The sequence below is a fragment of the Tenrec ecaudatus genome, chromosome 2 (assembly GCF_050624435.1).
Source record: "Tenrec ecaudatus isolate mTenEca1 chromosome 2, mTenEca1.hap1, whole genome shotgun sequence".
NCBI classification, from domain to species: domain Eukaryota; kingdom Metazoa; phylum Chordata; class Mammalia; order Afrosoricida; family Tenrecidae; genus Tenrec; species Tenrec ecaudatus.
In genome coordinates, this window is record NC_134531.1 from 71872132 (window position 1) to 71889855 (window position 17724).

The 17724-nt window shown below is 38.1% G+C and overlaps 1 protein-coding gene across 6 annotated transcripts in view; it reads right to left on the reverse strand.

Moving 5' to 3' along the window:
- The window catches only part of CERT1 (ceramide transporter 1), a 127623-nt gene that overhangs the window by 25599 nt on the left and 84300 nt on the right, over positions 1–17724 (reverse strand). For all 6 annotated transcript variants that reach the window (XM_075541184.1, XM_075541183.1, XM_075541182.1 and 3 more), the window contains 4 exons: positions 17036–17119; positions 13453–13610; positions 9628–9720; positions 2659–2745 (listed from right to left, as the gene is read on the reverse strand). In XM_075541184.1, the coding sequence (XP_075397299.1) occupies positions 2659–2745; positions 9628–9720; positions 13453–13610; positions 17036–17119 (422 nt within the window). The remainder of the gene's footprint in view (positions 1–2658; positions 2746–9627; positions 9721–13452; positions 13611–17035; positions 17120–17724) is intronic.

Consider the following 17724-nt stretch of genomic DNA (forward strand, 5'->3'; position numbering starts at 1 on the left):
ATCAAAAGAGCTAGTGTCTGGGGTCTTAAAGGCTTGAAGGTGAACAAGCGGCCATCTAGCTCAGAAGCAAAAAAGCCCACATGGAAGAAGCACACCGGCCAGTGCGATCACGAGGTGCCAAGGTACCAGGTATAAGGCATCATGCAAAAAAAAAAGATATAAGTGTGTGTATGTATGTGTATATGTGTGTATATGTATATGTATATATATACCATATTAAATGAAGGGGGAAGTGCAGAGTGGAGACCCAAGGCCCAAGTGTCGGCCACTGGAGATCCCCTCATAGAGGGGTTTAGGAGAGGAGATGGGTCAGTCAGGGTGCGAGGTAGTACCGATGAAGAACACAGCTTTCCCCCAGATCCTGGATGCTTCCTCCCCCCAACTACCATGATCCGAATTCTACCTTGCAGGGCTGGATAGGACAGAGGTTGTACACTGGTACATATGAGGGCTGGAGGTACAGGGAATCCAGGGTGGATGATACCTTCAGGACCAATGGTGTGAGGGATGATGCTGGGAGAGTGGAGGGTGAGTGGGTTGGAAAGGGGGAACTGATTACAAGGATCCACATGTGACCTCTTCCCTGGGAGAGGGACAGCAGAGAAGGGGGGAAGGGAGACTCCGGATAGGGCAAGATATGACAAAATAACGATGTATAAATTACCAAGGGCACATGAGGGAGGGGGGAAAGGGGAGGGAGGGAAAAAAAAAAAAAGAGGACCTGATGCAAGGGGCTTAAGTGGAGAGCAAATGCCTTGAGAATGATTGGGGCAGGGAATGTATGGATGTGCTTTATACAATTGATGTATGTATATGTATGGATGGTGATAAGAGTTGTGAGTCCCTAATAAAATGTAAAAAAAGAAAAGAGGAGAAAAAATGATTAGGGCAAAGACTGTACAGATGTACTTTATACAATTGATGTACGTATATGTATGAACTGTGATAAGAATTGTATGAGCCTCAATAAATTGTTAAAAAAAGTGATCAGTAAAGTTTGAAATCACTCAACCTGTGGATTATAAAAAGAAAAAGAAACAAGAAAAGCAGAAAGTCAGTATTCCAGGTTATTTTCCATTGGCTAGTTTGACCATATAATGGTAAATGGGTATACAAGTCATAGCTACATTAGGAGGAGCAGGAAAATATTCAAGCCAACTTTCCTTAGTTAATTTTAGTATTAAAGTGATATAATGATTTATATCTATATATCTAAAGTATCTATTTCTAGATACTTTATGGCCATTTACTCAAATTTGAGGAAAGTTACATTTCTACAAGGAGAAACACTGCTTAGTGAGAGAACCAAATCCAAACCAAACTCACAGCCATGGAGTCAATTCTGCCTCAGTGACCCTATGGGGCAAGATGGTTCTGTCCCTGTGGGTTTCCGAGACTGGTAATTCTTTACAGGAGTAGAAAGTCTATCTTCCACGAAGCCGCTCTTGGTTTCGAACTCTTACCTTGTGGTTAACAGCCTGACTCCTAACCACTATTTCACCAAAATTCGCCTTTAAGTAGCACCAAGTGGTAAAATATGGTAACTGCCAAATGATTACTATAATCTTGAAACCAGTATGAAAGGATTTAAGAAATGCATCCCTTTGATTTCCACAGATGATGCCAGCTAGAATTGCTTAAAATTCAATGATAATGTTAAAAGAAAGAGCAAAGTTAATAAAGAAATTAAGCAGGTAGGCAGTAAAGGTAATAAGAGGGTTAGATAATAAAAGCTAAGTAAATAATACTAATATAGAAATCAAAACCCCCAAACACCCAGAAATTAGTTAACAAAAAAACCCTTCAAACACACTGCCATCAAGTTGATGCCAAATCACAATGACCTTACAGAACAGGGTAGAACTTCCCCGTGAGTTTCCAAGGGTGTAACTCTCTACAGAAGTAGAAAGCCCCATTCTTCTCCCTCGCAGTGACTGTGGTATCAAATTGCTGACTTTGCAGTTAGCAGCCCAAAGTGTACCTAACGATGACACTAGGTCTTCTAAAAATCAGTCAGGGTAAGCATTTTGCTTCATATCCTTTTATTCCTTCCTGATTATGAATTAAGGTATTAAAACAAAGAAAAAACCATGTGCATATAATCTGGGAAGGAGGTGGATGGGAAAATTTAAAATTCTTAGTCATCTTTTGTAAAGAGAAATTCAGTGACTGTTTTATCATTAAGTATGTTTGACATTAATAGTCCTTAGACACCACAGGAGGAATGAGGGTAGGGGGACAGTCGGGGTAGGGAAAGGAGGAGGGGAAGAGGGAGAAAGGGGAACCCATCCCAAGGTTGGACATATATAATGTCCCTACCCTCAGGGGGATGAATTACAGAAATGTAGTTGAAGGGAAACAATAGGCAGTATAAGACACGAAATAACAATAATGATATATAAGTGATCAAAGATTTATGAGGGCGGAAGGGTAGGGGAGGGAGGGGGCAAAAAGAGGAGCTGATACCAAGGGCTCAAGTAGAAATAAATTGTTTTGGAAATGTTGATGGCAACATACATACAAATTTGCTTAATACTCCTCAATGCAGATGCAAGTTAATTTCCTAGGATATTTGGCTTATAATTTTTCAAATTATGTTTAATTTAAATGAACACATAAAAATGCCTATGATGTCAAAATGAATTCTAGCTTACATACCTGTTCTTCAATTTTATCTTGTCTGTCAAGAGCAGCTTCAACAGCATCAAAGAACTCTTCTTCATTAATCAGACTATTTGGGCCTTCCTATTCAATCACACAGGAAAGAACAAAACAACAAAACATTTAAGAAAACAGAAAAAATGATAATCCTGGCATTAATTCTAAGAGAAAGTTGAAAATTAACTTAAATATATATCCAGCAAATTTGTAAACTTATTATGCTAGGCAGTATTATCACAAATATTATCATGAGTCACATGTTCTCTTAACAGTGAATTCCCTAAGTACTCCTAGATTGACCAACAGTATGGCTGGGTTATGGTCTATAGCAGGGTTGGCAAACCATGGACTTCTATTCTGACAGGGCCCATGAGTTGAGTTTAATGGTTTTAAATGGTTGGGAAAAGGAACAAAACATTAACATTTCCCGACAAATAGAAATATGACATTCAACTTTCTATGTATATAGATCATTTATGCAAACACAACCAAGCTTATTCATTGATGTGTTGACTATGATTGCTTGTTCACCGAGGTGAGTAACTTTAATGGGAACCATATGGATCTGTAGAGTCGAAGGTGTTTCTCACCAAAACCAAACTCACTGCCATTGATGAGTCAATGCCAACGCGTAGTGACTCTGAGACTGTTTACAGGAGAAGAACGAAAGCCCTGTTTTTCTTACTCAGGACAGTTGGTGGTTTCGAACTCCTGACCCTGCAGATCAATCACAGCCCAATGCATGTTTACGATCCACGGAACCTGAGACATGAACTGTCCCATTACTGAAAGATTTTATTGACTACCACTCTAGAGAGGCTACTATCTAGTTGGAGAAAACAATGCAAATCTATAGCCATTAAGAAGTACAGAGTTCAGAGGGGCCCTCCTGAAGGAAGAATAATTGTTTTGTGTAGAAAGAAATGTTGAGTTGCCACGTGAAAGCCTGTCACATGACATAAAGGAGCAGTTCAAAATCACCACGAGAACTGTCTAGAGAACCTGTTAATATGAAAATACTCAGGCACCATCAATCAGTAAGTCCCCAGTGGAGCCAGGGAAAATGCATGGAACCTTATTGTTTCAGGAAGTATACAGAACAATGGCCAGATGAAATGAAGCAAGGTATGTGTCCACTGTGACAAACCAAGAAACAGGCAGAACAGCTTTATATTAAGGTAAAAGTGGATGCTGATAGAGTAGGCTTGGGTTTAGGGTTTCCTAAATTAAAAAATACACAAGATACATGAAGAGTTGCTAATATATTTGGAAGTTTTACAATTAGATTGATAACCCCATTATCACTAGTTCATTAAAAAAATCATCTAAAACAATATGTATCCCACCACCACCACTGCAATGTAGGACCACACTGGAAGGGTAGAAGGATTATGATATAGTGTTGTGTCACTTGGCACAGACATGCCAAATCTTGCAGTTATTACCAATCTTCTAGAAATGATGAAGACTCCCCTACAATTCACTTAAAATAACAAACCAAACCAAATTTTTATTCAAGCAACATCGATACAAAAGGTATACATCTCAGTGGATTGCTATAAAGTGAATATACCCATTTACTGACTACATGGATCATGAGAAAAAAGGTCAGTTACAACATTCCTGAGTTCTCCCTTCTACATGGTGCCCTTTATAAAGTCAAAACATTTCAAAGATACTTAATGGGTAGCAGTTTCTTTGGAATCTGTTATCTGAAAAATACAAATATACAAAATGTACTCTAAATTCAAGTCTCTTTCTTGACAGTTTTTAAGCTCGGTGGATCATAACCATATTCAAACAGCAGGACTGATTTAGCCGATAGAGCTTTAGTACAGTTAGTTTCTTAGTCCTCATGCAGTCATTTTGGAGTCTTTGCCAAGTAACAAGTATATTTTCTTTGAGGCCAAGTCTGAGAGAGAACTAATGTCATTGGAAGAAACTTTCCTAGGCTAAAAAGGACTCAAGCCTCTTTATTTGATATTTGTTGCTAAGCTACTGGGCATGCTATAATCTTACTTGCTCTCTTAGCAAACAGCTTACACCAATCATTATCTTGAAAGATTTCTCTTCCTCTGGCGCCTCCATTTGCCACGTCCCTCTCTAGGTAGGAGTCTCGCTTGGCTCTCTCCTATAAGATGGTGTTCTCCAGAGTTCTCCACTCGCTCTCCTCGCAGCATTGCCACTCGTTTCTGAGATGTGGTGGTCTAACTTCCAAATTCAGTCATCCCATCTCTCCCCTAAGTGCTAAATCTTTATACCTAGCAATATGTCAGACCTCTTCGCTCGAGTGTCTCATATGCATCGTGTCCAAAACTACATTTGTAACTTGTACCTGTCCTCCCAAACGACTCCTTGACCACCTTCATAGCAATCTGCCGAGGGTAGAAATCTGAGCTTTCTTTCTCCCGAAATCAATCACCATATACTTCAATTCAATCTTCCAGATATCTAATATGTCAGCTTTATTCTTACTGCTTTTATCCTCATTTAGGCCATCTTTACCTCTCATTTGTTTTATAGAAAAAGGCTCCAAGTCCTCAGTCAGAGCCCATTCCTCCTCATTGCAGAAATTAAGAGTTTTTTTCATCAGTCAATCTGAAAACTGTACTTTCTTGCTTATCACCCATTGCCTCAGAATATGAGCTGGTTGTTGTTGACCTTACTAGTCAGTTTCTTATCATGCCCGCTGTGGTAGTTATATAATCTGCTGTAAATCTGAGAGGATTAGGAGAGAAGAGATGGAGTCCAGCTTGTCAATCATTGTATGGCCAGTGATTATGACTCCTCTGTGTGGGCATAGCCTTCCTGTGAGGATTCTGGAAATTCCAGTATTTTCCTCCCTGGAGGTGGGAAACACACTGTCTCTGGACTCACTCCCTGAGAGACACTCTACAGACAAGACACATGGCACTACACTGACAGACCCTGTGCCCTGGGAACTGGAGAAGCCATGTGGAGACCCCTGCCAGTGCTGAGATGCTTCTACTGCCATTGGGTCCACAAGACTTTGCACCCACTGGCCTGTGATCTTCCGGCATTTGGCGTCATTGCATATGTTTCGTGAGTCTGAAGAAGACTTTATACATTGGTATCACACATATAGGCTAATATCAGACCTTTGGACTTGATCTGGACTGGGTGCGGATGTTTTCTCAATATTCAACTGTTCTTGCATATGAAGGTCTTTTCTATAAATACAAGTGTCTATGAATTTGTTTCTCTAGTCTACCTGGACTAACACACCTGCCTTCCTTCCTCCAAGGCAGTAAATTCAATTCTTGTGATGAGCTATGCTCTTTTAATTTGCCTCTGGCCTATAAATGTTTTATTTTTCAGCTGTTAAACACTTTTTCTAGGTTACTTAGTCTGGGCCTACTAGTCTCTTCATTCTTAAGGTTTCAGCAAAGATGTAATTTTCTCTTGAGAGCTACCCCTGACTCAATCTCCTCAGCTGTGGTTATTACTATCATTGTCTGGCACCAAAGCCATGTTCCCAATTACACAGTCAAACAGAGCTCTGAGGTACTGTATGCAGTACCTTGTCTGCTGAGTTCCTTGCTATATCCCCCATGCTATCTGGCAGTATAGCCAAATTCACTGCTATTGAGCCACCCCTACACTGGGTTTCCAAGATTGTAAACCACCACCCCCAACCAGCCCCCCACAGTTTTAGTGGCACATCAGGATTGTAAATCTTTAAGGGAGCAGACAGCATCTTCTTCCAGTGAAGTGGCTGGAGGGTTTGAATCAATGACCTTGCAGTTAGTCATACAATGCTCACCTAACAACATCACGAGGGCCTTTGGCATTACAGTATGTACATAATAGAGCCTTAGGTATGTGTGGATTTAAAATTATCGTGTAATTTCTAAGTCCATAGATGAAAGAAGCTTAAAATTTTTTCAATAATTTGACTAACATGAATATTAGTTAAGAACGAAAATAAAATCTGATTTTGAATTACTGTCTAAAGTCCATGTGAGTACTCAACTTGAAACCCACTAAACCACCAGGGCTCCTTCAAGAAAAGAGTTCAAAACTCCAAAAGGAAGTTGCATAAAAGCAAGTGTCAATTTACTTAATTACCAAATACACTCAAATATAAGCTGAGGCACCTCATTTAAAATTAGACGCCAGACTACCATTGTCTAATTTTAAAATTAGGTGCCTCAGCTTATACTCGAGTATGTATGATATTATTTAATTAATCTGGTACCACAGATATGCAGTAGGAAAAATATTGGTAGATATTTAATTATTTTCCTCATGAGCAGAGGAAGATTGTGCAGTGAAGGAGGGATTCAAATCATATTCTCTTTCAATGTTCTTTGAGATTGGGGAACAAAGGAAACCTGAAGGAGCAAGATTAGGGTTGTACGGTGGACGGGGTGAAGTTTCTCAAAAATTTTTTTACAGAATAGCAATTGCTATCCTCAAAGAATCAACAGATATATTGTCAAGATGAAACACATTCCTTGGCACAACTTTCCTGGCCCCGTTCTTACCAATACCATTTTAAATTTTCTTAAAACTTCTTCCTGCATTGAACCTCTACTTAAATAATCCCGCAGTGCAAAAAATACCTTGTTTTAATAACTTGGCATTCTGTGCTCACCTTCCTGACATGACTGCTTAAGACAAAATGGGTGCATAAGCAAATGTGGTGAAGAAAGCTGATGGTGGCTGGCTATTAAAAGATATAGTGTCTGGGGTCTTAAAGGGCTTGAAGATAAACAAGTGGCCATCTAGCTGGGAAGCAATAAAGCCCACATACAAGAAGCACACCAGTCTGTGTGACCACAAGGTGTCTACAGGATCAGGTATCAGAGACCCAAAATAAACAATCACGTCGATGTGAACGAGGGGGCTGGAGTGGAGAACCAAAGCCCATCTGTAGACAACTGGTCATCCCCTCACAGAAGGTCAAAAAGAAGGTGCAATACAGCCAGGGTGCAATATAGCACCAATGAAACAAATATTTCTCTAGTTCTTTAACGCTTCCCCCCCTTTCCCCCGTTTCTTTATCATGACCCAGCTCTACTTTACAAATCTGGCTAGACCAGAGGATGCACACTGGTACAGATAAGAGCTTGCAATACACGGAATCAAGGACAGATAAAACCCTCAAGAACAATAAGGGGAGTAAGTGATACCATGAAGGTAGGGGTAAGGTGGGGAGGGGGAAGGAATTGATCTTAATGACCAATGTACAACCCTCACCACCCCACCTCCCCAGTGACAAACAACAGAAACATGGGTGAACAACAGAAACAATGGTGTAAGATATGAAAATAATAAACAATTTATAATTTATCAAGGGTTAATGAGGGTGCGAGGGAGGAAAAAACTGAGGAGCTGAAACCAAGGGCTCAAGTAGAAAGAAAATGTTTTGAAAAGGATGGTGGCAACATATGTAGAAATGTGCTTGAAACAATGGATGGATGGATTGTTGTAAGAGCTGTAAGACCCCCCAATAAAACGAATTATTTATTTATTTAAATTGTCTTTCCAGTAAGCCTCTTGGATCATGCTGCATTCTTTGAAAAAAAACAAAAACAAAAAAACTATTAAGATCACCCCTTTGACATTACAAAAATAGTCGCCATAACTTCCAGACCTGACCTGACCTCTCTACCTTGAATGTAACTGGCCCAGTAGAAGGTAATTGGCTCCGGAAGCCAGTGTAAGCAAGACTAAGAGTGCATTACTGAGAGAAGTTGTCTGCAGTCTCCCAATGATTGCAGAGATGTGTTTACACATGTTTTATGTGGACAATCCTGTGCATGCATGTATACACTCTTTATATACATAATATAATCTATCTATATCTATGGAGGGACACCCACACCCAGGTGGAGTAAACAGTTAATGTGCTCGGCTTTTATCCAAAGAGGCCGGTGATTGGACTCCAGCCAAAGGTACTTTGGAAGAAAAGCCCGGTGATCTACTTCTGAAAATTCAGTCAATGGAAACTCAATGGCACATGGTTCTACTCTAACTTACATGATCAGTCAGTCACAATTGACTAGATGGCAACTGATACACCTAAAAACATAACTGTATTTGAATATTTAATGATATTATTATTTAAAATTCATTCACTTCTGTGATAATATATAGTCATTTATCTTTCTAATAAAAAAATAAAGTTCTGTTGTTTGTTTCCCTCAGGGGGTAGGGGTGTAAGGGTGGAGGGTTAATATATCAATCACTGTGAACAGAAACGTGGGTAAAGGAAGACAGCGGGTGATGTAGGAGGCGAAAATAATGATAATTTATAATTTATCAAGGGGTCACGAGGGTGTGAAGGTAGAGATGGGAGGGGGAAAAAGAGGAGCGGACACCAAGGGCTCAAGTAGAAAGAAAATGTTTTGAAAATGATGGCAACATATGTATGTACAAATGTGCTTGATACAACTGATTTATGGATTGTTATATAAGAGTTGTAAGAGACCCCCCAATAAAATGATTAAAAAAATTAAAAGGATGTGAAACAAAGCTCGAGATTACGAAAAGAAAAAATCATGGGGGGTGGGGGGGAAGAAAACTGGCATACTAGTTAGAGACTGGTAGAACCCCAAAGCCACGGCCCTTATTCACTCTTTAGGCCTAGAGATAAACTCACTTCTATTATCAAAGGGCGAAATACTATAAGGGGAACAAAATACTAGTGAGGTATGTATGCACAGTTTGGAATGATTGAGCATTTGAGTTCACAGGACAGCATTTGTCCAAGGACCGAGTTCAGAAGGCTTAGGAGAGCAGGATAATGAAAATGGGAAATAGGGAGGAAATGGAATTGGTGGTATTTAATTGTGGGGATTAAAATTAATGAGACGAACCAAGTGTGAATGAATTATTGTTTGGAAAACTGATCTGCTCTATGAACCTTCACACAATACAAGTCACAGTAAAAAGTTTTTTAAAACATAACAAAACAAAATGAAAAAATAAAGTTCATACCTCATAGTCTGGTCCTCCAAAGTGGGACTTTTTCTTAAGTTCTGTCTTGGCATTTTTATATGCTTCTTCTGCTCTTCTTTTCCTCTCAGCTTCCTAGTCAATCACAACAGAATTAAGTAAAACGTCTATGATCTGAAGCAGGCAATTTAGCTACACGAAGTCTTAAATGGATTTCATTTGTATTTCACTGAAACTGCATTTTGATCGAGTAACTGGTATGAAAAATAAGATTATGAGTCTCCCCAAGAAAATATGCTTCTCTTACTGTACGCTACCATTTAATCACCATTAAGGATTTACACAGTGGCTGCAACAATGGGCTCAAACATAGCAAGAATTGTGAGCATGGTGCAGGACAGGCCACAGTGTCTCTTTCTGTTGAATATAGGATTGCTATGAGTCAGAAGTATACATGACAAGAAAACATGCATTTAAAAAGACATAAAAAAAATTCCTGTATTTTTTCCTAGTAAGAGTTTTATTTTGTTACAAAGGGAAAAAAATGGATACAGGGATAAAAACTCAATAGAGGAAATCAATAAAAGCTAAAGAGGTACTTTAAGAAAGCTCTCTTTGTTTTATCACAATTCTGGTAAAACTGGACTTTAAATTTTATTATTAGAGGTCAACTTTAACCTTCTCCTTATACAAAATAAAGCACACAGATCCAAGAGGTCAAAAGACCAACATTCGACACATAAAACAAAAATTGTCCCTACCACCAGCAATCTTGTAATAAAACTCAATGCTTTATTTCCTTACTTTAAATAATTTACTGCTAAAATAGAGTCCACATTAAATTTACACAAAGAACCCAAATACATTATATCTGAATTAAAGCTAGTGTAGATCAATAAATTCATAATATCCAGAAAATCTATTGATTTTTGTATATCAATGAGAAAATATTAGAGAGACCAGATTTCTGGAATGTTTTCATATCTTCTTAAACCTTTCAAAAGGGTAAAAATTTTAAAGCAAAAATGATTTTTTAAAAAATTAAAGCAAATTCTAGTAGCACAGTGGGTTAAGCATTGGGCTGACAATGGCAAGGTTGATGGCTCAAGCCCACCAACAGTTCCTCAAGAGAAAGATGAGACTGACTGTTCTCATAAATATTTAGTCTCAGAAATCTTAAGCAGTTCTACTCTGTTCTATTGGGTCATTATGAGTTAGAATTTACACAATAAGAAAATGGTACTACAGACCCATTCAACTGAACTCACAGCAATCAAGTTGATGCTGGTTCACAGAGAACTACAGGACTGGGTAGAATTGTTGCAATGAATTTTTGAGACTGTAAAGGGCACAGGAAAACTCGTCTTTCTCTCACAGACCCATTAAGCTGGCTAAAATTACACAAACAAATTAATAAAATCGCTAACAATACCAAGTAAATTCAAGCATATGAAACAATTGGAATTCTTATGTACTGATGATGAGACTACAGAGTGATATAACCACTTTGGAAAAATTATGTATAGTGTCCATTAAAATAAAACATATACTTATGAATCATCAATTCTGCTCCTAAAATATGCCAAACAAAAATAAGTACTTATGTCTATCAAAAGAGATGTACAATAATGCTCAAAGGAGCTCCTTTCAGAATAAATGAAATAATGAAAGCCTAAAAGTCCATCCCTCAGAAAAACAGGTACACACAATGTGGTGTAATCATAAATGAAACACTGTACAGCAATACAAAAGTGACGAGCTGTTACTAAATGTATCAACACCGATGAACCTCAGTCTATGTAAACTAACGTGGTTTGATGGAAACTATTGTTTCATTCAGCAAGTATTTATTTGTACACTTCTATGCTAGGAGCACCGGTGGCACAGGGTTAAAACTCTGTCTGCTAACCAAAACCTCTGCAGTTTAAACCCGCCAACCTTTCGGTGGGAAAATGTGGGAATCAGTTTTCATATAGATGCAGCCTTGGAAATCCTATGAAGCAGGGGGTAACCATGAGCTTGAGTCAACCACACAGCAATGAGTTTGGTTTAGGTGCTAAGCCTTTGGAAAGGAATGGTAGTATTAAGGAAACAGTACTTCAAGGAGCTTAAAAACGAATGAGAAATTATATGGTATATATAAGGGATTCAAGATATAGTACAGCTCTTTATTAGTAGACTTGGTGTATACTTTTAGGCTGATTTCTTTTTGGCTAACTAACTGAAAGTTAATATTCTTTAATAGTATTGATTTTTCTTTTTATTAATTCTTTCTATTTTGGAAGAAGGGTCTCTGCAGACACAGTGTTTAAAAACACTCAGAGTTAACTGAAAGGTCAGTGGTTTGAACCCTCTAGCCGGGGGAGATGGTCATGATAATCAGTTTCTCTAAAGATTTATAACCTTAAAAATGCTGTGTTGTATCCGTCCTACAGAGTTGGTATGAGTCAAAATTGACTCGACAGCATTGGGTTTGATTTGGGTTATTATAGAAGTCAATCATGTCAGATTAAGTCCCAGAATTTAAAAATTAATCCATTTGAATAATTATTAATAACTATTAACACTGGTAATAAGAGAATGTTCATTGAGATTAACTTTGCTTCTATTAATACTCAAAACCTCAAAGCAAATCCACTGCCACTAAATCAATTCTGACTCATAGCAATTTATTTAGGATTTCCTAGATTGTAAATCTTTTCAAAAGCAGACAGCCTAATCCCCCTAACCCCACTTGGAGCAGCTAGTGGATTCAAGCTGCTCACCTTCTGGTTATCAACCCAACAGGCGACCCAGTAAGTAACTCACACTTTCTTATTTTCTCTTACTTTTTTTATATTATTGCTACTGTGTTGATTTTATTGATGTATCAATAAAAGAGAAGTCTGCCAATTAAGTGCACTGCTTGATTTTTCCCCGTTTACAGTCTTACAGAGCCTTGAGGAGCCCTGGTGGCGTACTGGGTTAGGTGTTGGGCTGCTAACTACAAGATCAACAGTTTAAATCTACCAGCTGCTCTCTATGAGAGAAGTGAGGATTTCTAATCCCATAAACAGTTACCGTCTAGGAAAACAACAGGGGTAGTTCAACCCTATCCTAAAGGGTCCCTATGACTCAATGGCATTGAGTTTTAGTCTTATATGAGCCTGGTCACATCATGGTTCAGCCCTCAGTTATTAGCAAAAGATCAAGAGTTCAAACCCATGTTATTCCACAGGAGTAAAATCTTGTCTCTTCCATAATGATTAACTGCTGTTGAAATTCTCATAAGGCAGTTCTACTCTGTCTTATAGGATCAATATGAGCTGGATTCAATTTGACCAAATTGAATCAATTTGTAACCAAATTCAGGTCACCACATAGAATTTTTCTAGCACCCACCCTAGAAAGTTCCTTCAAGCCCTTCCTAGTTCATGCCATACCACTCACACATAGATGACAATTTTTCTAACTTATCATAGTTTTGTCCATTCATATGTAAATATGAATCACTTACCATATACAACTTAAACATAGCTTCATATGGCATACACTAAAGCTAGATGTTAGAAACTTCATTACTTCCACTCCAAAGTTTTACTAATACCATTAAAGAATTTTTCATAACATTAAAACCTTATTAAGAAAGCATGTTTTCCAATAAATAAGTGGTCAATCGCAAAAGGAAAATGAGCCTAAGAAGTCTATAGTTTAAGGAGTAATACCCACTGCTATTTCCTTTATCCAGATACACTGTTCGCTAAGAAGTTAATTTAGCTGAAATGTTTCAATCAATATATACAACAAAATGTTTACCAATTACAAAACATAAATAAAATGTGAAATTTTGACAAGGGAAAAACTAGAAAGAGAAAAAACTAGTCTTACCTTATCCAGTCTCTTTTGCCAGCTTTCCTCACGTTTTACCATTAGTTCAATACAGTGAGAAAGTGTAGCCAGTATTCCAGCAGTAGTTGCTTTGAAAGTTATTGCTTCTCCTTTAAAGTCTATACCATTAATCCCTTTTGGTGTAACATGAGGAAATACTGAAAAAGAATGTTAATCACTGAAAATCTTTTTAATAGGTAAATTAATTCCTCATCAAAATTATGTTTTGAAAACTAGAATGTCATTTAAATGGACTACAAACTTCCTCCTTTGGACCCACATTTTATAACCTCTGCAAGCAAAGCAACTGTAGCAGCACACGCCCTTTCAGTCCTTTTATCTGGATTCCATTTCCTGAATGCATCTGCTGAGTTGCACCCAGTAAAGAAAGTGGTAGGAGGCATATACTCTTAAGGACATTTTGGCATCTTAAAGTGGGACCTGAGTATGGCAATAACTAATAACACATTTTGAAATTATCTGCAGTTAAACCAGAGAATTGAAAAGATAATGTAAAGTTTTAGTATGATTTCCAAATTTAAGTGTAAGATCAAAGCTCATAAGGCTCATAATATTTATAATTCCAGCCTTGGATTAAATGTAAACGAGAGCATTACATTATAGCTACTATGAAATCCTTCCAAAAGAACCCTTATAAATGAAATGCTACTACTTTCAACTTAAAAAAAATCAATGCAAAATGCCCATACAAAGATTTTTACACTAATGTTCATAGTAGCTTTATTTGTAACCGTCAAATTTTCGAAACAGCCCAAATGTCCACCAACTGATGAATGAATAAATTGTAGCACATTATACAATGGGTATTACTCAGCTATGAAAATGAATCAATTATTTTATGTGCAATCACACATGGATCTCAAACTGAAAAATAAAATCAGGCAAAAAAGGACATATATAAGCATGATTCCATTTATGTAAACTTTTGAAAAATACACACTAATCTATGGTGACAGAGAAAGCATCAGTGGCTACTTGGGAATGGGATGAGAGATAGAAGAGAGGTATTACAAAAGGGTTCCAGGTAACTTTTGAGAGTGATGTATTCATGACTGTGGCATGTTTTCAGCCAAACAACAGATAGGTTTAAAAGGGGAACGGTAACAAAAAAATTGTGCTGAAAAACTAGGGTTCGGTTTATACATGGGTCAGTGGTACCCCAGCGAGGTGTAACATCTCCGTGGCGTCCCCCCCCAGGTAACGGGGACGAGGGCCCGTTATCTTGCGGATGATTACCATTTCTCCGCTGTTCATTCAAAGCCCCGCTGACACTGCAGGGCTTTGAATGCTTGTTTACTCACATCTAACCAATCGGAGCCATCCTATGACATGGACGGCTCCAATTCGCAGACGCACCCGTAGTGATTCACTTACGCCGGCAGCTGAACTGGTAAGGATGTGTCTGTGGCTGGACTCCGTCTCTCCCCTCTGGTCTCTGTGTTAATTCACATCCTGCATCCTCCGCCTGCACGGACTCCCCCCACCTCCTCCCAGCTAACACGTCAAGGTGGGGTGGGCATTACCATGAAAGTTCTTTTTCAAAGTCTTGTTTTTTTTATCCTATTAGAAATGGATACTCTTGAACCAAAACAAAAATGATGGTCATATGAGGCTGGTTTCAAAATAAGGTTGTGTCAGAGCATTAGAGAGCAATAACAGTATTGCAAGTAGGGAATTCTATGTTGACCAAAGCAAGTGAGGGAGTGGCGGAAAATGAAGCCTGACTTGGAACAGATTCCAAAAGCTAAAAAAGCTCATCGTGGTTTATTAAGTCTTTTTTATGGGGCTCTAGAGAGTGAATTGCACAAATGGGTTATGGAGTGTCGTCAAAATGATTACTGCATAACACGCATGCGAATCTGCATACGTGCTCTACAAATGGCTAAGATGACAAACATAAAGCACCAGGCATTGAAAAATTTGCTGCGTCAGCAGGATGGTGCACCCACTTCATGAATAGGTTTGGCCTACTGTGTTTGAGACAAAGAACAACGATTTCCCAGAAATTGGCACAAGACCCTGAAGAAAAAATTATGTCATTCCAATCATTTATTATAAAACAAAGAAGGATTTATAATTATGACCAGGCACATATTGGGAATATGGTTGAAACTGCCATGACTTTTCATCTTCCAAGCAACAGAACTGTGGCAAGTTCAGGAGAAAAAAACCATTTTTCTCAAAACCACAGGAAATGAAAAATAAAACAAAACTTTAGAGTTGTTCTATCATGTTTGGTTAATGGAACTAAGCTGCAGCCTGTCATTATTTTTAAAAGAAAGTCCTTGCCTAAAAAGATCAATATCCCACCAAGAATTACTGTGCGTGCACATGTTAAAGGCTGGATGGATGAAGACGGAACAAAAAAATGGCTGGAAGAAATTTAGAACCAATGACCAGGAGCAGCCTTAAAGAAAAAGCCATCGTTACTTGTTTGGGATATGTTCAGAGCCCACCTATCGGATGACATAAAAAATTTGGCAAAATCTAGTCAAGTTACTTTAGCCGTTTTTCCAGGTGGGCTTACATCTGTACTGCAGCCTCTGGATATATCTTTGAATAAGCCTTTCAAAGAACATGTGCAAAGGATGTGGCATGAATGGATGTCATCTGGTCAAGCCCGACTAACAAAAGGAGGAAATCTCATGAAGCCTGACATAGAGTTAATAGCAAAGTGGGTTCGAGATGCATGGGAAGACATTCCAGAAGACAGGGTGCGACGTGCCTTCCAGAAATGTAGTATTAGCAATGCTATGGATGGCAGTGAAGACTGCGCTTTGTATGAAAATGACAGCAGTGATGGTGATGACGGCAATCTCAGTGAGGACAGCGTCTATGATGACTCACACCAGCTGAAGCTCTGCATTGGGATACGGATGATGATGAGGCACCCGTTTTGAAGGATTTTAACTCTTTACATTTTAGCTTGGTTGCTGATTGAGCTCAGGGAACCTATTGATGAACCCATTTTCCACTTACTGTACTGGTTTACTAATGTTAAATGACTTGTCCTTTTATTTATGTTTTTTATTTAAAATAAATATTTAAATACATTACCCCACTGATGTCTCCATTTTTAGTAATTTTATTTTCATTTGTTTTGATTCTTGAAACTCACCAATAGCTTCTGCATTTTTCACCTTAGGCTTATACTCCAGTCAATCAGTTTTTCTGGTTTCCCAGGTAAGAATTAGGTACCTCGCTTTATACTCGGGTCGGCTTATATTCGAGTATATACGGTACTCCAAAAAAAAAAGCATTCAATTTAAGTCCCATTACATTGTTTGCCTTCATCATCCTTTTCAGTACTAGAAGTTTATTATAACAAATGCTACTTAAAAAATGGGCTAATGTCTAGAATTCAGAATAATTGTGAGCTATTAAGTGGCCATCATTCAAACTCAGGAAATACATTTCCTAGGAGAAATTTTCACTCGGAAGCCAGTTCTGCTGCTTTAAAATTTTTACTCAATTAAGTAATTATTCTTTGACATGTAGTGAATTATTTTTTAACTTTAGAAAGTATATTTTATACAACTAAATGGAGAAATAGATTACTTACTCTTTTCCTTATTGCCATTGGTATTATGCAAGAAATCTCCATCAGAACGTGTTGTTGGAAAGTCATCTTCATCATCTTCTACCACTAAGTAAAATAACATGGTAGAGTATTAGAACAAAAGAAAATCAGCCACTTTATTCTTATATTCGAGTGTCAATATACTCTGGATTCTGAGCACAAGATCTGATTGCACTTTATTTACAGTGGTTATGAAGGTATGTTAAATAAACATGCAGTAGAACATCTGTAATATCATTGTTGTAAAATTGTACTCAATCTCATTTGTGTAAGGAATGGTTATTATCTGAGCGGGTACCCTCCAAAAAACTGGAATTCCCCTCCCCCCAAAGCTGTGCATTTAATTTTAATTAACAAAACAACCTTATCACCTTCAAAGCACTCTCCATTACATTTAATGCATTTGTCAAATCTGCGATTCCATGCTTGGAAACAGTTTCAAACACATCTGTTTGACTCCCTTGTTTTTTTTTCTTCACCTCTCCTATGTAGTCAAGTCGGTCCTTTAAGGGCCTCTTCATTCAGGGAAACAAAAAGAAGTTGCAAGGAGTGATGTCAGGTGAGTCAGGTGTGTGCTTCTTTTTGGCAAAAACGTTTGAAATGAGGGATGTGTGAGCAGGTACACTGTCTTGGTGGTAAAACCTGTCCACCATCTGCCACAAATAAGGCCT